This window comes from Sapajus apella, unplaced genomic scaffold, assembly GCF_009761245.1.
Source record: "Sapajus apella isolate SASKATOON/1434 unplaced genomic scaffold, GSC_monkey_1.0 scaffold54, whole genome shotgun sequence".
NCBI lineage: Eukaryota > Metazoa > Chordata > Mammalia > Primates > Cebidae > Sapajus > Sapajus apella.
This window is the reverse complement of record NW_022436994.1, coordinates 4,953,580-4,976,587: the sequence shown is the minus strand read 5'-3', so window position 1 is coordinate 4,976,587 and position 23,008 is coordinate 4,953,580. Positions and strand designations below refer to the sequence as shown.

Genomic DNA, 23,008 nt, shown 5'->3' with positions numbered 1-23,008 from the left:
AAACTGACAATAAATATTAAGGGCAAATTACAGAGCTAAACAAAACATTAACACCTACAGGGCAAATGCTGATAAATCTAAATAGCCATAGTAAATGTAAGACCCAAGAGGGCAGGACTGATATGTAATTAAATACCAAGAAAGAAAAACTAGAGAATTCCTTGACATCAATACCAAACAACCCAAGGTTATAGGGCTGTTTATATAGAAATAGAAAGGGACAAAGACAGTAATGAATATTGCAAAATGTTTTAAGATGTTACAAGATATAACTAAGAACTAAAGACAAGAAGTTTAACATCCAAATTCAAATAAAAACCCCAGGTGTGGTGGCTCACACCTGTAACCCCAGCACTTCAGGGGGCTGAGGTAGGTAGATCAAGTTTGAGGCCAGGAGTTCAAGACCAACCTAAGCAACATGGCGAAACCACATCTCTATTAAAAATATAAAAATTAGCCAGGTGTGGTGGTGTACAGCTGTGGTCTCAGCTACACAGGAGGCTGAGGCACAAGAAAGAATCACTGGAACCCAGAAGGCAAAGAATGCAGTGAGCCAAGATCACATCACTGCACTCGAGCCTAGACAACACAGCAAGACTGTCTCAAAAACAAAACATAAAACAAATTCTAATGAAAGACAGCCACACATTACAAAGGAAACAACTAAAAATTGCAACAACAATCCTTTAACATAAAAACAGAAAGCAAACCAAGAAAAAATTTAAACTATACATATACACAAACTGTCTAAATTCAGCAACTAAAAGTGTTTTGATTGGACATTTCAAGTTGCACTGTTCACAAAAGAAAACATTCAAACTTAAATGTAACCTCAATGAGACCAAGGATATTTGTCTGTGTCTTTCATTGCTCTACCTTCAGTATCTTCAGTTTTTTGAATACATGCAAAAAGAATGCCAATAAATACCAAAATTGCCTACTGCCCAATGCTGCCACAGTATAGTCCCTCTGATTCAGTGCAGATGGAGTTTTACAGGAACTACTTTTCAAGAGAACAATTTAGAAAACAGGCCAAAAGCTTTCAAAAGTTCATATTCTTTAATCCAAGAATTACTCAAGAAATTTATACATTTTTTTAAAAAAGATCACTAAATGGCACCCCACATAGTTCCTTTACAATAAACAAAAGATGAACAACCTAATGTTCTGCCCTATATGCCCTCTACCAGATGACTCAATTATAGTCCATCCATGGAATCCTAGGCAATCATAACAGGACATTTATGTTAACATGGAAAGTGAAGACACGCTTTAGAGAGTAGGCTACAAAAGAGGATACATTATACAATCCTACTGCTGTATAAAACAAAACCTCTGGAAGAATCTGTGCTTAAATATTAATAGTGTGTCCCGCAAAGTGGTAGGATAACAGTGATTTTTATTCTTTACTTATCTATTTTCTCATGTTTCTGTAATGCACGTTTCATAAAACACAATGGGTCTGGTATAAAAATCTGAAAACACTGATTTTTGAAAGAAAGCAGTATTACAGGCTGTAGTGTCAAATAAAACATAAATGTTAAGTATTACACACTTCCCTGAAAATAACCAACACCCTTAATTATCCTTTCAGTTCTGTGAATATATCTGTAATACTAAATCATACCTTGCTATTTCTGAAAATGTTAGTCCTGATAAAAATGAAAAACCGTAAGAGGTAACAAATTGGCAGAATAAAGTAAAAACTGGCACTTTAGCTTTTAGTGAGATCTTAAATCTGCTGAAATAACACTAAGCAATGCTCTGTTCCAAATGTAAACCATTATACTAGCCAACATTAAGAATTACGTGGCCATCAGAAGGAACACTCTTCAATAAAAGATGGGTATTAATCAGATATAACTTTATATGTAATCTTCAACTAAAAAAATTAATTTGAGCTCATTTTGCATGTTATATAACTTCAAAAGAAAGACTTCTTAGAAACAAGTTCATTCTCAGTTTAGACAGGCTTACACGTCAGGTAATAAATGGAAAGCAAAACTTATATTAACATATGCTTTCAGTTAGTTGTAAAATCTGAGCTATCATTTGAAGTACAATTTAGAATATTTTCTAAAAAAAAAAAAAAAAACTAAATTATCAACACATCCCCAGCTTTCTATGCTAAAAAATAAAAAAGACTGTACTACAGAGATGCCCTTTTAATTCCAAGTATCCCATTTACTTTCCACAACCAAAAGTTTTGTTCCAGTTTTCATAAAGCTCTAAATCTTTTGGAGAAACACTAGGTCGCACAGTTCTAAAAGCATTTTCAAAATCAATATAAGCTATTGGCCGAACTTGATCTGGTGTTATGGTAGCAATGTCAGCAGTTTGTAAACTGCGAATAGGACCAAGAGAAGCCTCTCTGCAAAGCTGTGTCATGTCTGCTCCTGAAAACCCATCAGACAGCTGTACAATCTGTTCAATTTCTTCTTCACGGAGGCAACACTGCTCTTTGGACATTAGATTAATTACTATTTGTTTCCTGGCTGAAGCTTCTGGGAGGGGAATATAAAGCCTTTTCACCAATCTTCTTCGGGCAGCCTCATCAATTTCTTGTGGCCGATTTGTTGCTCCCACCACTAGGATACGATCTTCCGAAGATGTTGTTGCTCCATCTAATTGAACTAAAAATTCTGTTTTTATCCTTCTAGAAGATTCATGCTCACCATCTCCCCGTTGAGATAATAGGGAATCAATTTCATCAATAAATATCACAGCTGGCTGCTGACACCTTGCAACAGCAAACAATGCACGGACCATTTTCTCCCCCTCGCCTACCCATTTAGAAGTTAAGGATGAAGCAGAGATGCTAAAGAATGTTGCCCCAGACTGACTAGCAATGCACTTGCCAATCAGAGTTTTACCAGTCCCAGGAGGACCAAAGAGCAAAATTCCTTTAGGGGGTCCCCTTAAACCAGTAAAGATGTCCGGCCTCAACATGGGCCACACGACTATTTCCTTTATGGTGGCTTTGGCAAATTCTACCCCTGCAATATCTTCCCAATTTACTGGAGGTCCATGATCCATAATCTCATTCATAATAAGTTCAATCATCTTTGGCTCCAAGTTCTTCAGACGCTCATCGACTGGATGTGCTGGTTCTGTAGGTCCTGCCCCATAAGGCTTATACTGCATTCCTCCATTCTGCTCTCCCCCATCTTGCTTGGGTATAGGAGGAACAAACTTTCCAAGTATTCCTCGAGATCTACTAGCTCCTAGAGACTTTTTTATACCACCATATGAAGACCCTGATGCACGCTGAGGTTGGTGGTACTTTTTTTGCTGATCTACCCATAATTGTTCTTTTGCAGTTTTAAAAGTAGGCAGGCTGCTATCCTCCTTTGGGCCATTATCTTCTGTTTTACTATAAGCCTTATTCAGTACTGGATTGGAAAGTGCATCAATGGTACTAGAACCATAAAAAGACTTTCTTTGCAGATTTTCAGAGGCAGAAGGAAAACAATACTGATTAGATAAGAACATATTAAGTCCTACGCTTTCTTTTGGAGAGCTGTGATTTTCCTTTTTGACATTTCCAAACAATGGGGTGGCATGGAATTTTGCAGTGGCTGACTCACCTACAGGTGTTGAGAATGTAGGACAAGTCTTAGCAGTATTGGTCACCATAGGTGGCTGGGCACTCTGAAGGAGTTTCAAAGGATTGCTCTCTGGGAAGTCTTGGGTCCTATCTCGATCATGAGCTGAGTTAGGCAGTTGGTCACTCTCTTGAGAACTACCACAAACACTAAATTTAGGAAGACCAAAGACAGTGGCCTCCTTATGGATTACCACTGATGCATGAGCAGGTTCCAACAGAGAGTCTCGGAATTTTTTGCCAGCTTGCATCATCTTCTGTACACTACTCATTTTGAAAACATTATTTATTGACAATCCAGACTGCCACTTGTCACTATCTGTTTGTTGAGACCCTGCCAAAGTGAAAATGTTTTCTGCATAATTATTCAAGCCAGATTCAACATTGTCAGAATCAATAATTGCAGAATATTTCTCTGCATATTTTTTGAACAGTTTGGTAGCACAGACCTGGGAGATCTCAGAGTTTGCCCATGCATACTGAATGCGTAATATCTGTGCACGGTATGCATCTGCCTTCTGTCCTGCACATATGCCAGATGTAATTGCAAAGTAATTCTTCTGCCATTCACTCAGGTGTACAGATCTAGAGCTGGAGGTCTGCATTTTACAGGTTCTATAACAAATAGCAAAAATGATAATCAGTATGAAGAAAACAAAGATATAATACTTTAAACATAGTTTTAAAATCTCTGCTAATCTGAAGGAAGGTACACTGGACTTTTTATTTATAAGGTAGATTTATAAGTACAGCTTTTAAGAGAAATATCTAGCTAACCATAGATTTCAAGTATTCAAGACCTATCAATATCAAGTCTTAAAAATTAAAGACTTCATTAAATAATAATTTTTATAAGTAAAATTGTTTTAGTTATATAATAATTTTACCTGTGAAGAGGGAAGGCATTCATAAAGTTTAGATGAAAAGGATTTAAAATTGATAAGAAAAAGAAAAACAATGGAACTATAGACAAAACAAAACAAACAAGAGGTTTAACTCTGATCTGTAAAAGAAACTAGGTGAATGAGCTTAAGTGAGCCTTTTACTATCACTGAAGGGTCTTCAGTTTTCTTTTTTATTGTTGTTGAGATGGAGTCGCACTCTGTCACCCAGGCTGGAGGGCAGTAGTGCTATCTCGGCTCACTGCAACCTCTGCCTCCCGGGTTCAGGTGATTCTCCTGCCCCAGCCTCCCAAGTAGCTGGGATTAAAGGCACCCACCACCACATCCAGCTAAGTTTTGTATTTCAGTAGAGACAGGGTTTCACCATGTTCGTCAGGCTGGTCTCAAACTCCTGACCTCAGGTAATCCACCCACCTTGGCCTCCCAAAGTGCTGGGATTACAGGCGTGAGCCACTGCACCCAGCTGGTTATTTGGGATTATCAAATCAAGTAATGAATATGAAAATAATCTGAAAACTATCTTTATCCCTATCACACAAATGTAGAAACTGAGGCTGAGAGAGTTAAATAACTTACTTGAGATCACACAGCCAGTTACGAATGATACCAGAAATCGAACATGAGCAGTTTCACTCTAGGTACTGTGTACTTCTTCACGTACACAATGCTCCTTGATGCTGCTATCCTAGGTCACAGATTGAACAGCGTGGATCACAAATTTGAACTACGGCACGTTTAAATGGTTTTAATAACTTATTCATGAATAAGCACCCAAAACAAAGTGGCCTAGAATATCTCTGTTTCCTAATTTCACATAAGTATTAAAAAGTGAAACTGTTACTATAAATAAAAAAACCTAACCTACTAGTAAAATGATTTTTAGATTACTTTAGATTTCTTCTGTCAAGTTATTCGCATAACCTTCTTCGCACTGTTACATTTAAACAGAACTGTTGCTGTATCACATTGCTAAATATATTGAATTTACTTACATATCCACAAGAAAATTGTATTAAAACTTTTCTTAGTTTCCTAACAGTATTTCAATTAAGTGAAAACTAAGAAACCCTACTTTTTAGGCTCAAGTATTTGAAATTTTGCCTTCCAAATTACTTGTAAGTACAACTTAATAATCAATAGGTTCTTTTCGTGCAACAGCCATGTTTAATACAGCATTTATCTCCCAGGCCTTACAAATAATTTGTCACATTGTAAGTAGGTGTTCATAAATCTTTGTTTAAAAACTTAAGATCCAGAGCTTTAAATTAAAGACACTGTAATTTATTTGAAGCTGTAAAGCTAGATAAGCTAGAGTCAAAACTAGATCTGACCTCCCCTGTCAAGCAGTTCATCCCTCTTTTCAGTATACCATTTTGACTTTTAAACTCATTTATACAATACTGGAAATGAGAAACTGAAAGAAAGGTAACTCGGAAAACACTTGACACAAACTTTCACAATTAGTATTATCATTCTCTTCCTCTCCATGGCTTCATTCCACTTTATCATCTGTTATCCTGGGATTTCTACAATACCTCAGAGTTCTAGTCACTGTTGTCAGAATAAACGCCCTTCTCCTTTCCACCTTCACCTTTTCCTTCCATATTCATCTTCCAAGTCTTACTTCTTTTCAATTCAATCATTTAAATAGCAAATATGGATAACCAAAAACTGGCCATCACTGATCAGTGACACAACCATTGTCTTGCTTACCATCTTCAAGTCAATTTAACCTTAATGGCCTTTCCTAGATCTAAAAAGTACGATTAATTAGCACTGTCACATGAACTGCATTTCAATCTTCTTTATTTTGCCAATGTTCTGATTATTTTAATAATGTGATTATCTCTCTTCCTAGATAGTTGGCTTCTCCAGGTAGGAATTGTTTTCTACTACATTTACACTGTCTTAGTACCTAGAATACACTGTCCTTTACAATAACAGCTACTAAAATACTGACAGAGTGCCTAGTCAGTACCAAGCACCGCACAGGCCTTTCATAGGACTCTATTGCTGATGCAAAACAGGAGTTAAGAGCACAGGGTCTGGAGCCAGGCTGCCTGCGTTCAGATCCTGGCTCTATCATCTGCCAGCAGTGACTGTAGGAAAATCTCTTACTGTCTTTCTGCCGGTTTTCACCTATAAATGCGCAGCAATGTTACAGAGCTGACAAGGTCTTTTAATTCTGCAAAGCACTCGACACAGGTCTCAGCACTTAGAAAACACTCTATAAAATACGGCTGCTTCTGATTTCTCACAATGACCCCTCAAAGGTATGAGCCCTTCTTTCTCATCACAGAGGTTAAGAGCTTGCGCTGGACACAGGGGAGCTGGCTGACCCCCGCTGTGGGCGCCCAGAGCCCCGCGGGCCCCGGTAAATGCCGGCGGCAAGCGGCCCCGCCCCCGGACAGGCCCTGCCAAAGGAAGCCGCCGTCCGCGCCGGGACCCTCCTTCCTAATCATGGGTGAGTCTGGTTCCGGGCTGGCGGGCAAGCCACCCTCCCCTAACACAGAAGCGAAACAGAAGGGCGCTGAGGGCACAGCCGCTGTCTGACTCCCGCCGCCCGCGGCCACCCACGAAGCCCCAGCCGCGCGACCCCTCAACATTCCAGAGGCAGCCGCCCGCCTCGCCCCCGCGCGTAACACTGATGCTCCACAACGGTCAGCAGGGCCCCTGCCCCACCTCCCGTCACGGCGTCCTACCTGCGGCCCGTGGCGGACGCCGTCAGCCTCCGAAAAGCGCGGGGACGGACGTGCGCCTGCGCGTTGCTGACGCCATCGGGCTCGCGCCGTGCGTGCGTGCGTGCGTGCGTGCGTGCGTGCGTGCGTGCGTGCGTGCGTGCGGCGCGCGGGGCGCGGGGCGTGGGCGTGGCACCTGGGCCCGGGCGCCACCACCTGGGCCCGGGCGCCACCACCTGGGCCCGGGCGCCACCACCTGGGCCCCAGCTCCGACCTGTGGTGTTCAATAAACGCTTATTGCAGGTGCTCCGCTGAAGGAGCCCTGCCCGCAGGCCGGCAGCGGTGGTGTACGTAAAGTGGTCAATTGTCTGCGTTCCATTGTGCATACGCTTCGTTTTTAAAAGTCTTTTCAAATAAATACAAGGAGGCGATGGAAACTGAAGATTCCAAGGATTCCCGTAGAGCGCGGCTCACCTGCACTCAACGGGAGAGTGAGCTGCGGCTCACCTGGGAGAGCAAAGCGTGGCCCTTCTGCATCCACCAGGAGAGCGAAGCATGGTTCACCTGCGCCCACCCGGGACAGCCAGCCGCGCGCCTTCTGTGCTGCAGGCGGGGAGCGGGCGGCGGGAGAGGAGCGGGTCTGCTTAGGTCAGGGATTAAGATGTCGTTACTCCAAGCCACCCCAGCCTGACGAGGCCTGAGGCTGTGCCCCCTCTTGAATTCAGGCCCAGCACGTCTCACCTGCCACCCTAGCACCCTGCAGTTTGCATTCCACACTGCACGTGAGCGGGTGCTCAGCAGTGTTCCCTGGCTGAAAGAACCACACACAGTAGCATGCAAAATGACATGCATGTTTAAGATAAAATACTAGAGAGGACACCTGTTCTCTGAATCCGGCAGCTCAGATCTCCCCTCAGCCAACAACTACATCCTTTAGACAGCTCTCTGCTGTGTAGGGACACCTCCCTGAAATTTTGAAAAGCACTCCATCATTACCTTCCACTTTGTTCTGGAGTCAGGTTTCAAAAGAAAAGTGCTGGATTTTAATTTAGTGAATTGGGTTTTCAGGCACAAGTTAACAGAGCAGCCACTCACAGTGGCCTCCGCAGTAAATAATGGTATCAGATCACAGAACACGAAGTCTGGAGGTTGACGGGAAATGTGGGCCTGGTGACTCAGTCATGAAGAACCATCTCTCCTTTCAGCCACCTTCTCGCCTGTGGATTTTCCCACCCGGGCTCGTCACTTCATTGTCGAGAGATGCCCTCACAGCCCAAGCCAGGCAGCCTCACACGACCCAATTCAAAACAGAAAGATGGAGCCAAACGGAGAAAGGACCTTTTCCCTCTGAATACTTCTCTCTGGAAAAAGAAAATGTTTCCCAGAAAGCCTCCTAAACTTCCTCTTGTATCTCCTTGACTAGCCGGGTCCCCGGGATAGCCTTTCCTGAGAAAGAGAGGGTCTGGTGCAGGGGATAGAGAAAATGACTAGCGACTAGCAGCACATGTTGTTTAAACACAAGATTTAAAGAAATGCAAGGCACAATTTCAAGATCTTTTTAAGGTTTTTGAAGTCTTCACAAAATAAAAAGGAATTGGATAATGCACTTTAAAAAATAGAAGAGGTTGCACTGAAAGCAACAGCTCCTAATTCATTTCATGGCTTAATCATGGAAGATGCTTTTATTCTAATTCCATAATTTATCAACTATTTTTAAATTATTTTATAATTACCCAAAGTATGTCATGTAGAATGAAAATAAAACAGTTATATCAAGGCCAAGTCAGTTGTATGCTCATTGGCTATTTAGAAATTTCTAAATACATTTCTATTTAGAAATGACCATATAGATACTAACTTGGGTAATGTTAGGGATGGAAAGTTTATGTCCCCCCCAAAATTTGTATGCTGAAATCCAAAGCCCAATATGATGGTTTTAAGGGGTGGGGCCTTTGTGAAGTGATTAGGTCATGAGAGTTGAGTCCTCATGGATAAGATTGGCAAGTACCCTTGTAAAGAGACTCCAGAGGCCGGGCATGGTGGCTCACACCTGTAATCCCAGCGCTTTGGGAGGCCGAGGCAGGCAGATCACTTGAAGTCAGAAGTTCAAGACCAGCCTGGCCAACATGGCGAAACCCTGTCTCTACTAAAAATACAAAAATTAGCCAGGTGTGGTGACGGGCACCTGTAATCCCAGCTTCTCGGGAGACTGAGGCCTGAGAATCACTTGAACCTGCGAAATGGAGGCTGCAGTGAGATGAGATTGTACCACTGCACCCCAGCCTGGGGGATAGAGCAAGACTCTGACTCCAAAAAATAAAAAATAAAACAGAATAATAAAATAAGACCCAGAGAACTTATTAGCCCTCTTTCCACCACCTAAGGATGCAAAGAAAGGATGGCAACCTGGAAAAGAGCCCTCACCAGAATTCAACCATGCTGACACTCTGACTTCCAGCCTCTAGGACTGTGAGAAATAAATTTATGTTGTTTATGAGCCACTCAGCATATGGTACTTTGTTATAGCAGCTCTAGACAGGCTAAGACAGGTAATTAGCTATTTTTGATGATTTTCATCATCAAAATTTTCATGATGGCATTTTGGAGAATTCACATAAACCACTCCTTTACCCTCCTAAAAATATTGCTCAAATACTGAATTACATGTGTGCTTGCCAAAGTTAACTTTTTTCCAGCAAGTAACACTAGGCACTTCACGTTCTACTTTTGATACAAAAGCATTTCCCAATCCAGTGGTTTCATCTTCTGGCCTGGTTGGCAAAAGTGTAACTCACTTCTGCACTCTCTCTGAACTGTAGTCTCCCCATCAGGTGTAAAACAGGAATAAACTTTTCTTACCCATGAAGCCATTACGTATAAGGATTATAATAAACATAAGATATAATTCTTAAATTATCAAAGCAGTCGCATGTGGCAGACATTCAACAGAAACCGTGTTGCTATGTTATTTTTATTGTTACCGTTGATACTTTTACTGGGATTCAAACCCTTATGCCGTATCAAGACTTTTCCATCTTTGACAAATGAGACATATTAGGATAGTATTGTAATACATTAGCATAATATGGAAGAGTTTAGTGTTTGAGCTATTCAGTTACTAAACTTTGCTTCCAAGACCACAGACTGGTGGTATATACTGTGTGTGTGTGTGTGTGTACGCGCGCACGCATGTGTGTGTGTGCGTGTGTGCACATATAAGAAAGAATATGCTGTTCTTTCTTCTTCTGAGTAGAAGTTGTTGAGCCTTCAAGGGAAGAGATTTTCACCTACAGCAAACAGTGCCAGTTCTCTTGATGGGAGGGATTCTGGGAGATGGCTGCTCATTTCCATATTCATGAATTCTATAAACATGGTCTCAGATAAATGCCAGTGTACACTTCAGTGAGCTCATTTGTTTTTGAGCAGAGGGGATAATATGGCACTAAATAATGTGCCTCCCTGTCAGCCAGGAGAGTTACATTCTGGAGATGTGTGTGTTGGTGTGTGTAGGAGGCAGTTGGGGTTGAGGAGATAGGAAAGCCAACAGGACAAATCTCAGATGGAAAACAGCCCAATCTAAATCCAGTTCTTTCTCTGTGGGATTCCCTGTATGTGGATTCCCACTGACTTCCAAACCTCTCAGCTCCCTGTCTCAGTGGTAAGGAAGAAAAAAGAACCAGGATTGAGGGGATGGTGTTCCAGCCCGCCAGCAGAGGCGTAAGATGTGTGGGCCAGGGTGAACCAAGTGCACAATTTTAGTAAAAAATAGTCATTGGCTACACTGAATGAATCATAAAGGAATGTGAAGAGGCTACCTCTGGCATCACTGTCATAAACAGAGCTGATGAGGGGGAGGTGGTGTTCTCCCTGTGTCAAAAGACAAAATTATGACAAATTTACAGACGAAATTGGCTTTTATTCATGATTCATGAATCCAGTAGCCTCCATTCTATAGATGGTTAATAGAGGAAGTCCTTTTTCCTGTTTCTAGGGCTGGGGGATTTGAATCTGAGAACCACTTTATGGAGAAGTCAGGAGGTGGGGTGAACTGCCATGAGTTATCTAGAAATGAGCAAGAAATCAGACAAGCTTTCCTCTCTGTTGTGTCTCTGTCTAAGCTGAGGTCTTAGGCTCTCCATCAAAAGGATCCAGCCAGTTCAGAGGGAGGAAACCTTCAGTCACTTGCTGGTCTCCTAGCCTGCTTCTGTACAGCATCCCTGTTGCCCCTGCCATCCAGTCTCCTCCCTCCAATCAGATCTCAGCCATCTTTCCAAAGTATATTTGTGGATGGGACTGGATGAGCCCACAAAAGCAGAGAGCTGATATCAATTATGTTGGTGGCTCCCATTGGAGCCCTTGCAGCAATCTTAACTCAAGGACTGAAAAAGAAGCTTATAAAATTTAGACATCCCAGCCTCAACTCAAGAAGCTGAGTGCTCCATGCTCCACTGGTCCTAACAAGGGTGGCCCCTGGTGGGCCCCGAAAACACAGCCTTGTTCCCCACATCATGATGGAGGTGAGGTCTTATTTGCTGTTGGGTAGAGAACAAATGACCTGACCAAGTTAGAAGGGGAACTACTTGGCATCTGACATATTTCCAGATTTCCGAACAGCAGATCATATCATTCACTTATGTTCACATAGATATTATAGGTCTTTGAAATTCAAATATACTTATTAATAACCCATGGACCCTTTCTGAGGGTGTCTTTGATAGTTTTATGGTCTTCAAAGGACAAGAACTAATCTTGGGATTAAAACACATGTTTCTAAAAGCAAAATGGTTCCCAATACACACAGCGAACTTAAAGTGAGATTGAGTAGATACCACATCCTTGTTGGAATTTGTTTACAGAAGCACTCCTCAGTTCCTTACCAATCATGATACTATAGGACAGACTGGTCAGACCAGAAAATCAAGGCCCAGAAAGCCATAGAGTCCTTCCCATCACAGCAGAGACCTCGATCTCATTGCTTCAGGTGTCTCTTGGTTCTAATTTTTTTCCACAGATGAAGTCATCTCCAAGTAAAACTTGTGTATTGTTAATGTATCCAGAACGGTGCCTGACATAAATGAGGCACTCAGAGAACATTTGTTGAATAAATGAATGCAGTTTAAATGCATCCCAAGGTTGCAGTATCTTTGTCTACTTCGGAGGGAATGTCTGTATCACAAGAATAAATTTGACACAGCACAGAACAAGATGATCATCTGACACAATTAGCATTTCACTTGAATTGTTTATTAAGCATTTAGCCACATGACAAAAGACAATTTAAAGACCACAGATATAATTTCAAGTTGCAAGAACATAGATTGCCTTGGAAAACATATCAGTGAGGCTTTCCTGCCACTTCTGATGGCTGCAAGAACATGACAATCTATAATGTTTTACTCAACAAAAATTACAGCCAAATAATGAATAAAAGCTATAGCCACTAAGATTGACTTTTTATATAGCAAATAATATTTCTTTGTTGATGAGACACTATGCAGACAAAAATCACAACCCTCTGGATAACTTTGGAGAAAGACACGGGAAGCCACAGGCAGACTTGTTTCCACGAAGCCAGGATGATATTTATTTGCTTCTTATTCCAGTTTTCAGATATATCTCTCTTCAACTTTGATTCCTACAGGGAAAAAAATAGCATGAACATATGACTACATTAAAATAAGGAAGAATAAGAATTGTATGTACTTCTTATTTGAATATAAAGAAGGAATATATCATTTTTCCAGTGAAACAGAGACAATGGTACAGTGCCAGAGAGTCTGAACTTAAATAAAGGAATTTTTACTGCCAATCTGGCCTTCTCTGATGAAAATTATATGAGTGTCAACTAGAATCTCTGCCTAATTTTCAACCCTCTGTAAAATAACAATAGTTCCTACATTCTCTCAGAACTAGGACCACATGAATATGATGTAATTACCTCAAAGAAGTACAAGTAAAATCAAGGTATTAAGATTTTTATTGTTCTAATTAATCTGTCCAAAACAACATACATGCATTAAAATTTACTACTGTATCATGTATTTTTTTAAAAATTAAATTTCATTTTTACCTTTTGAATCTACAGCAAATATAATGATTCCAGAGGAACTGTGACTCCTATCAGAAACACACCTTTGTTTCGGATAAATTTTCAGAGCTACACTCTCCACATATGTTCTTCTGGGCATATGCCAATAAGATCCTGATATGATACATGCTTATGAGATAGATGTGAACATGAGGTTGCAGAGTTGCGAGTCGGTAGCATTTGCCTGATAGGGATTTGTCCTGTATAGATCTTACAGCGGCACTTTCCCTCCCCCACATAGACTTATGCTGAGAGCAACGGAATAACTTCAACATATAAGCCCCTCCCCACTACCTTCCAGAGATGCACGCGATATCACTTTGGAGTTGCTCTGGGTCAGGGGTTCTTCCTCAGACCTCAGGCCTCTCTCAGCTTACAAGTGGGGGATGGCCTTGGTTGCACCAGGAAAAGGACCTGGTTCTCAGGGCACATTTTGACTGAGAAGGTAGCTCTCTGGCCTCACCTTTCAGGGGCTATGGACAAGTCTCTCACATACACGAAACATGATTTCCAACTTATGATGTGTTGAGCACTATAGTTTTTCAGATATTCACAATTAAAATCAACAGCAAAGAAGATAAAGTCGTAGGCAATTGGGAAATGCATTACCTGACACACAGATTCTAAATCCCCCCATGGCTTATAATGAGTGGAAAATTGTGAAAGGAAGAGGGGAGAGAGAAAGAGAAGCAGGTGCTAAGGAGGGGTCACAGATTCATCTACCAAATAGGACACAAAGATAAAACAAAAAAAAAACAACAAAAAAAAGACAAACAGAAAAAGGTAGACATACTCCAATGGGATGACATTCTTAAGATAACCTAATGAAGAAGCTTCTAAGGTTGTCTGGGTTCCCACAGACGCAGTCTTGAACACCCTCCATGTTGCCAACACTGCGTTTGTTTAAAACGTGTGCTTTGTTTTTTGTTTGTTTTTACAAATTAACTGCGTGCTGTCTGCAGGGTTTAACTGTGAAAGATAAATCCCTCACAACTGCAAGAAGCCTGGTAGTTGAAACATATCCTTTCTTTAAACCATCAAGAATTTGGACAGCAAACCATGAGTCACAATAAATTCCCTTTTTATTGCTTTCATTAGTTCTCTAAAGGTCACCAGTTTCTTATATAAGCTTATTACAATAGTAAGTTATCTTAACAAATGCTGTTTGAAAAAATCTGAAGGGATATTATAGAGATTGATGTAAGAGAATAAAAAGTAAAAAAAAAATCTAAGTTTTAAAAGAATTATTACAATGTATCATTCCTTCTACTTCTCCAGAATGAAGATGGTTTTCTCTTCCTTATTTTAAGGTGGAGAAAGTGCAGCTTGGCAGCATGGAGTGGCCGGGCTGGGCCTGTAGCTAGGCCTCCACTCCAGGAGGACACTTGCCGTGGGACAAGGACACCGGCAGAAAATGAGCCCGGGGCGGCCTACCTGCAGCTGGCTTTGCTTCTACTCCGTCTCTGCTTGCAGCACGTCGGCCGCCATCTCTTTGATGTGCTCCCAGGCCACCTGCACGTGGGCAGATTCCACGGTGCGAGAGCAGATGGCAAAGCGCAGGACGAACTTGTCCCTGAGGTGACATGGAACCAAGTGGATTTTTTTGGCACTGTTTATTCTTTGCAGAAGAACTTCATTCACTTTGTTGGAACCCTGGAAGGATTGAAAGAGAGGAACTGTGCTCAGGTCTCCGAGGACTCAAAAATCAACCGGTCATGTAGGAAGGCCAGTGCTTGGTGACCCTACCATACATCAGTGAGAAGCCGACTAACCATTCCCCCTGCGTTTATGATGTTACAAAATTCAATAAAATAATAGTAACACACCCTAAAAGACTGCATCCATCTTCTCCCCACAATACAATTTCTCCACATTCTAATATGCCATTAAAAGATGACCCTTCCATGGTCCAAGTTTGTTTTAAGGAAAGTAAAGATCCCTAGATATGTCATCTATAAATATGTGAGCTTAAACAGCAGAACTGGGATTTCTGATGGCACCAGGGGAGGAGCCTCTAACGTCTCACAGAAACACAGAAGAGTCTCAACAACCTAGAAAACGAAGCATAATGGTCAAGCCAGCGCCAGAATCTGGGAAGAATATCCATGAACCACAGGACCCAGGGACCATTGGTGACTCTCCAGATGAGCACAGCCCGCCAACCTGGGGTAGGGCAGAGGCCTCACCCCTCCCACTAAACCAGAGATGGAAGCCTGGTGTCAATCAGCCAATGGGAAGCCCTTGCTGTCCCGCCTGGGTCCTGCTTCCATGGCAGCCATTCTCCTGACCCTTCACCTCCACACTCCTTTGCTCCTCTGTCCTTCTTCCGTTTGTAGGCAGTGACTCCACATCTTCTAAGCCATGGAGTCTTAAATAGAAGGAGCTGAATGTGGGACACTGCATGCTAGTCACCCAAACCTTGCAGGACTGCACTGTGTGGCCCTGTCTTCAGAGTGGGGAAGCAGGGACGATGAGTGGGAAGTGGAGAGTTCTGTCCACCGCATGGAACCACCTCAGACAAGCACCTGCTGGATGCTGGCGCCTGGCCAGAGACCTGCACAAATCCCGTGGCCTCTAGCTGTGGGCCTGAGCACCCTGCTCCGGTTGTACCCAGGTAGACGGTGATGGGCCAGAGGAAATTTGGAAACCGTGGGTGAACACAAGGTCTGGGCAAATCTGGATGAGGATTCAAGGATGAGGACAGATAAAAAAAGAAACTATGGTACCAAGGGAATGGAATTTTACCAAAACGACTCAGCATGAGAGCAAACATCTGAAATGTATAGAGTACAGAAAATGGAAGCAAATTATTTAAGAAAAATGTGCTTGCCATTTTCAAACAGACTGGACAGCGCAGTACGTCCATGAAAGAGACGCAGGAAGCCTAGCAGAGGTGGGACAATGACAAGGAACAAAGTAGGCTGAGTGGGCACAGATGGAGACCGAGGAAGGACTGGCCGAGACGAGGATGGAGGGAGAGAGACCATGACGCCATACAACATCACGTCTGCTTTAATAAAGAGCCACATGGCACCCATGATCTGAAAACAGCCAAGCAGTTGTTTTCATTCGTGTTTTTGCTGTGGCAAAACAAGTGCACTGGCGTGATCTCAGCTCGCTGCAACCTCCATCTCCCAGGTTCAAGTGATTCTCCTGTCTCAGCCTCCCTAGTAGCTGAGATTGCAGGCGTGTGCCACCACTCCTAATTTTTGTATTTGAAGCATTCAGCATAAGAGGACCTGAAATTCAGATTGGAGAAGGTTAGACAAGGAGAGAGTACAGCCAAGATGGCAGACGTGAAGGCAGAAAAGTGAGCCACAGTGTTTGACTAATGAGCTTCCTCCAGAAGGTGGATTTGTAGACTGGAGGCACAAGCAAAGTTTTACAAAAGGAAACATTTGTCAGCTGAACGATGCCTGGGCTTTCTGCACGAGAGGGCTCACTACATGGCATGCGGGAAGAATGGATGGAAACCAGTACACAGATGGGTTTGGTGGCATCCATAAATTATGCAAATAAAATAAAAGCCATAACCTTGACAACATTATGCTAAGTGAAAGAAGACAGTCATAAAAGGCAATATGTTGTATGACTTCATTCATACAAATGTCTAGAGTAGACAACCCTACAGAGACAGAAAACAGATTAGTGGCCCTAAGGACAGGGAATGTGGAGTGACTGGGTACCGAGAACCAGCTCCGTCGGGAGACCCCCACCCAGGCAGCTGAAGGCACTGAGAGACAGATACCCAGATAGCACAACAGAGTGGATCTATCCTGGGGACCAACAGCCTGAGAGCCTGTGGGGCTGACAGCTCTCCAGATTGAAGGCCCTGAGCAGAGATTCATCCACATATCTATTTGCTCTTTGGTGATTCTCATTAATACACAGGTGTTCTACATACACACATAACTCAGGAATATACCAGGTAGGCAGCTGTTATCCACCAATCTCTAATTACAAACTAAAAGGTATCCTCCACAGGGGAGCCATGGAGGCAGGGGAAACTTAATGTTTCTCAACAACTGGGTGTGGGGTTTGTTTTTGGTGAATGAAAATGTTCTAGAATTAGATTGCAGTGATGGCTGCACAACTCTGTAGATACACTAAAACTACTCAAATGCAGACTATTTTTTTTTTTTTTTTTTTTGCAACAGAGTCTTGCTCTGTCACCCAGACTGGAGTGCAATGGGCAATCTCAGCTCACTGCAGCCTCTGCCTCTGAGGTTCAAGTGATTCTCCTGCCTCAGCCTCCTGAGTAGCTGGGGTTACAGGTATGTGCCACCACTCCTGACTAATTTTTATATTTGTCATACAGACGAGTAAAAAAATTTCAAAATAAATTAAAAATAAATAAATAAATAAATAAGGGGGGGTTCAGTGTTTAAAAAAAAAAGAGAGAGAGAGAGACGAGGTTTCACCATGTTGGTCAGGCTGTTCTCAAACTCCTGACCTCAAGTGATCCGCCCTCCTCAGCCTCCCAAAGTGGTGAAATTACAGGCGAGAGCCACCATGCCCAGCCCAACTGTAGGCTTTAAATGAAAAAAGTGAATTATATCTCAATAGAACCGTTAAAAGTATATTTTTAAAAAGTCCTACAAGAAAACTGTCAGTGAAAACAAGAATGAAAACAACTACTTGACGGCAGATGAGTCGAATAAGCACAATGTCAACACCAAGGTTGGTAGACTGGCCACATCCTGGGTAGGGATGGACTGAGGCTTTTCGCACAGACACCCAGCACGTGTCTCACCCTCTCAGTCCTCTGGGCATCCCCAGGTCTCATCACTTTGTGCTCTTCCAGGAGCTCAAGTCTCCGCTCCAGCTCTGCTGCCTGCAGGTTTTCCCACGGCCTCAGTTCCTCCCTGCTCCAAGAGTGAGGTGAGGCAACTGGACATGGTGGGCGGAGCGGCAGTGCCACACACTGATTGGCGGCCCCTTGACAATGACACTGAGCCCAGCCTGCTCCTTCTGCTGAGTGCTGTCTTTAATTTGAACAAGGAGGCCTCCTGCAGAGGCTTGAAATGATTGTGAATTAAAAGCTCCTTCAAAAACCATACAGAGCGTTAGGTCTCACCTGGCTCCACATACACAAGGGAGATTACCAAGGGGCATGTGTGCAGAGCATCTTAGAGCCTTTTTGAGAACCGTATCATGATTCTCAGCAGAGATGGCTTATGCCCCAACCCCTGCGGGCCAGCCTGACCTCACCTGATGAAGACACAGCATCAGGCAGCAAAATAACGGCACACCACAGCACAGTGTGAAACAGACTCCTGTGTGGGCATCTTGACGAGGTTCAGAGCCAGCAGCTCTGGGGAGGGGCTCAAGACTGGCTTTTCTAAGGAGTTCCCGGGCAAGGCTGATGACGCTGATGCTGTTGATCCACAGAGGACTTTTAGATGAGTGAGGCTATGGACAGGCCACTGTCCTCCAGGGAGGGCCAGTGGCAGAGGTGTGGGATGGAGCCTTGGGGGGTGGAAAAATGGTAAGGATGCTAGGGCCAGTGAGCTGTGTACGTGAGAAGTCTCAGGGCAGACTTGAGGAAGCAGGAAGCAAAGCTGTGCATTGTCAGGCAGGGCAGGCCGGTGGGCTGAAGAATGTAAGTGTTGCTCTGCCATCTCTGGAGAGCCAGTGCCGGTTTTTGAGCATGGAGGTAATGAATGACACTTTCCCCTCTGTCACATTCACAGAAAATGAAAAAGACTGGAGTAGATGTAGACAAACCTTTAGCCGAAAACAGACAAGCCCCAGAGTGACTTCCGCACAGATTTCAAAGCGAGGATCCTGGCGCACCAGTGACTCAAATTCATGGGACAGCTGGACGTGCTTGAAAGAGGAAAAGGAAAATCTGTTTTTCTCATGGCCACTTAAATCAGAACGTAACTACCTAGGAAACCTTATTAGACTGCCCATCTGTAATTCATTTAGACTCTCTTGGCAATTCTCAAATGTTTGCGCCGTCCACTGACCAGCTGTTCCCAGGAAGGCTGAGAAACTCATTCCCTACCATGAGCAAAGGTCTAGTGTCTTCAGGGGAACATCCACCATCATGTTCTTCTGTTCAGGAGACTATTTTTAATCCCACCCACACTGTCTTTTATCATGTCAGACTAAACACTGTGAGGAGGTATTTGAACATTCTGGAAGAGACGATGGCTAACGCCCATCAAGTTGCTCCTCTGTGCATGTGGTGCCAGCACTCACTGCTGCGACATCCTCAGGACAGCCAAAAATACAGAGGATATGCTGATTATCCCCATTTTGCAGATAAGAAAACAGGCTAAGAGAGGGCGAGCCACATGCCCAAGGTGCACCCGGAGGCCTTGGCTGAGCTGGGATTCTAAGGCAGCCTAATGGCTGCCATGGCTCACGCTCCTCCTCGGCATCTGCCCCCCAGAACTGGGCATCCTGTCCGCTCTGTCACATTCAGAAATGGCCTTCCTGTCATTGAATATATCAACCTTATTTAACTTCCAGATAGTTATAGAACTCAGAAGCTATTCAGATAGTATGTGACCCTAGGAGAAGGAGCCCTCTGTGGCGTAGGCCCCTACCTTGCTCATTCTAAGCCCGCGCATCCAGCATGGCCCCCACGCTGCAGGTGCTGGGGAGGAAGCCACGCCATCGCAGGCTCAGGTGGCTGGGACCAAAACACCTGTCATTCGAGCGGTTCCTCATTATACCACCAGAGGGCACCAAAGACCTAGGCCTCATGGGCGAGCCCAAAGCCGGTTCTCCAGGGAGACAGGCTTTGCGCACCGATGGACTCTGCTCCTAAGGCAGGCTTGGGTCCCCTTTCAGAAAGAAGTGGGCTGTGTTTTAAACAGAAGGCAGCATGATCTCAACTAGTTGTCCTGAGCTTAAAGATGTCATTATTGCAGAGAGATAAACCCCTCATTTGTTGGCTTTCTTTCCTCCCAAAAGCTGAATTCATCTCAAATGGGGAGACGGGTATTTCCTACTCATGAATTTATATAATACTCCTTTCCCAGTCCTCCCCACTAAACAGGTCCTCATAGTGCTCAGCAGCTCCTGGAACTGTCCTCACCAAAGCTTTGGGAGGTAGACAGTTCGTGGCATGTCCTAGGCATTCCACAAAGCATGTAAATGGATGCGCCTTTTTATATGCTGTGCCACAGGAAAGGCTGCTGGGGACACCTGCCCCTGTGCAGCTGGTTGTGACGCAGCAACAGGACTTAAAATGAAGGGCTGTCACCAGCACTAAGGCTGAATATCGCAGGTGCACTTGTTCCCATGAAGCCTGGGGACCTCTGCCCATCAAGATGAGGCCACAGCTTAGGAAGGACAACAGGATCAAGGGAGCCAGCAGAACAGCAGCTGGCCTTCTGCAGCTGGCTAAACGGGTGGCTCTAACCAGTTCCTGCATCATATTCAGGCCTCAGTTTCCTCAATTGTTATTTTTTTCAAATGCAGGGGAGACGGGCTTGGAGCTGATGAGTGGTTCTCAAATTTCAGTGCATAGCGAAGGTGTCTGGTTTGCTTGTTAAAACAGAAGTCACTGGGCCCCAACGCAGGCCAGCACTGCTGCTCTGGAAGCATGTCTGAGAGCCACTGGCCTAGGGAATATCTATCTTATTCTGGCAATTTAGGGGGAAAGAAACACATTCATTATGTTCTCATGATTGCCATTGCCCAATGAACTTGGTTCTTGGCTTGATGTGGCTAAACACAACCTATGTGGTGTTTCTATTTAGACCATCTTCCTGGACCTGATACCCTGCAATCTTAACAAAAGTGACTTCATAGATCTTATAAATAACCTCATCTCAACAACCCAAACTACAGTCTGGTTCCCTTGCTGTGTATCTGCTTATTAAGACATTTGAAGGCCAGGCACAGTGGCTCATATCTGTAATCCCAGCACTTTGGGAGGCTGAGGCAGGTGGATCACCTGAGGTCAGGAAGTTTGAGACCAGCCTGACCAACATGGTGAAACCCTATCTCGACTTCAAATACAAAAATTAGCTGGGCATGGTGGTGTGTGTCCATAATCCCAGCTACTCAGGAGGCTGAGGCAGGAGGATTGCTTGAACCTGGGAGGCAGAGGTTGCAGTAAGCCGAGATGGAGCCATTGCACTCCAGCCTGGGCAACAAAAGCAAAACTCCATCTCAAAAAAAAAAACAAAAAACTTTTTTTTTAGTTTATTTCTAAAGTCCCAAAAGACCTCTGCAGTTTTACCCAGATAAATAATAAAAACAAAGTCACCTTGCGGATATAAGCCTGCAGTCCTTTGACCCCGTACATCCTAAATACAAACCACATTTTCAAAGAGCGAAATCTTCGGCCCAGTGGTATCTGCCAGTGCTGAAATGAAAGATGAAACGGAGCATCAGTGAGGAAGGTATTAAAAGCTGGCTTCCTTTTCGGCTCACTGGCTCGCCTGTTTCTCTTGGAGGCAGCCGATTCCCTGGCGGCCACCCTGCTCCCTCTACCATGGCTGGTCTTGGATAGCAACGCCCATGGTGGTGTGGGCAGGGGCTTTCTTTGCAACCCTCTGAGAGAGAGGAGCACTGACAGGGATTGTTGACCTGGGAGCCCGCGATGTTCATTGTTTTCACTCAAAAGATGTTTGTGGACATCACAGCAGGGCCAGACCCTGGGCTAAGCTCTGGGGTTCCATGGTGAACAAACAGGTTCGGAAACATGGCCTCACCCCCTGCAAGCTCACCATCCAGTGGGGACAAGGGGGTGATTTTCATTGATCTCTTGCCTACGAGGAAGGAGGGACCCACTCTTGTCTGCCACTTCTGCCCTGGTTGTCCGGGCACCGTTTTCTAGAGCAATTCTGGTCCCCTTTTGGTCCCACTGATCACCATGGAGTGACCCCAGACCCCTCACCAGAAAACACAATGTGTGTCTGTGTGCTGATGCTCCAGAAGCTTTCCTACTCCTTCCCTGCTTTTCCCCAGACCTCGTCAGCTGACTGGCCCCACACGCTCTGAGGGATGGAGATGTGGTGAGGTGAGCAGGAGAGGACTGGGACGAGGGGGCTGCTGGGAAGTGAGCACAGCAGCACTGTGTGGTCGTCTTAACAGTCATATTCTATTTGAGCTACAAAGCAGACGTTGAGGAGAGCTGAGCCAGCTCCCCTCTGGGCCTGGGTGACACAGTGCAGCCAGGCGCGACACCCAAGCTCAGCCAGGCCATCTGCGGGTGGGGTTGCTCAGCCGGAGTCCTGAATCCTCACTGCTGTCAGTAGGAGGGCTCACAGGCAGTTTTTAAAGTGTGGATGGAGGCCAGGTGCGGTGGCTCACGCCTGTAACCCCAGCACTTTGGGAGGCCGAGGCAGGTGGATCACCTGAGGTCAGGAGTTCGAGATCAGCCTGACTAACATAGTGAAACCCCGTCTCTACTAAAAATATAAAAGTCAGGCTGGTGTGGTGGTGCATGCCTATAATCCCAGCTACTTTGGCAGCTGAGGCAGGACAATCACTTGAACCCAGAAGACAGAGGTCGCAGTGAGCCAAGATTGCATCATTACACTCCAGCCTGGGCAATAGAGTGAGACTCCATCTCTAAATAAATACATAAAACAAAGTGTGGGTGGAATGAACGGATGGCGGCTAATTCTGGACACAAGAGAAGCAGCTGAAGGGCCCAGAGCCAGGGTTCTGCAGGAGCTTCTCGGGTCAAAAGGGACCCAACCTCAGACTCAGGCATTCAGCATGGTTCCTCCTAGTTGTACGCCAGGCCCTGCCAGGTGTGTTGACA

General features: G+C 44.2%; 2 protein-coding genes across 9 annotated transcripts in view; both read right to left on the bottom strand.

The window, feature by feature from the left end:
• Nucleotides 1-1,036: 1,036 nt before the first annotated feature.
• FIGNL1 (fidgetin like 1) lies at nt 1,037-7,296 on the bottom strand. Of its 6 annotated transcripts, none has more exons than XM_032244212.1 (4): nt 7,209-7,292; nt 6,467-6,645; nt 5,083-5,230; nt 1,037-4,219 (listed from the first exon to the last, which is right to left on the bottom strand). In XM_032244212.1, the coding sequence occupies exon 4, from the start codon at nt 4,207-4,209 to the stop codon at nt 2,185-2,187; it is 2,025 nt and encodes a 674-aa protein (XP_032100103.1). In that variant the 5' UTR covers nt 4,210-4,219; nt 5,083-5,230; nt 6,467-6,645; nt 7,209-7,292; the 3' UTR covers nt 1,037-2,184. The 6 variants fall into 6 exon arrangements, with proteins under 6 accessions (XP_032100103.1, XP_032100104.1, XP_032100105.1 ...); XM_032244213.1 differs by having other exon boundaries at nt 6,485-6,645; XM_032244214.1 differs by having other exon boundaries at nt 6,497-6,645.
• A 5,110-nt stretch (nt 7,297-12,406) lies between these two features.
• DDC (dopa decarboxylase) overlaps nt 12,407-23,008 on the bottom strand; it is a 103,999-nt gene continuing 93,397 nt past the window's right edge. For 2 of the 3 annotated variants that reach the window (XM_032244211.1, XM_032244210.1), the window contains exons 12-15: nt 21,503-21,601; nt 19,000-19,101; nt 14,707-14,925; nt 12,413-12,819 (exon numbers count right to left, since the gene is read on the bottom strand). In XM_032244211.1, the coding sequence (XP_032100102.1) occupies nt 14,725-14,925; nt 19,000-19,101; nt 21,503-21,601 (402 nt within the window). In that variant the 3' untranslated portion in view covers nt 12,413-12,819; nt 14,707-14,724. Of the gene's footprint in view, nt 12,820-14,706; nt 14,926-18,999; nt 19,102-21,502; nt 21,602-23,008 lie in introns of all 3 variants that reach the window. The other variant, XM_032244209.1, reaches the window with a different exon arrangement.

Coding starts and splice junctions, on each gene's coding strand:
- FIGNL1 (XM_032244215.1), bottom strand. CDS start 4,209: ATGCAGACCTCCAGCTCTAGATCTGTACACCTGAGTGAATGGCAGAAG.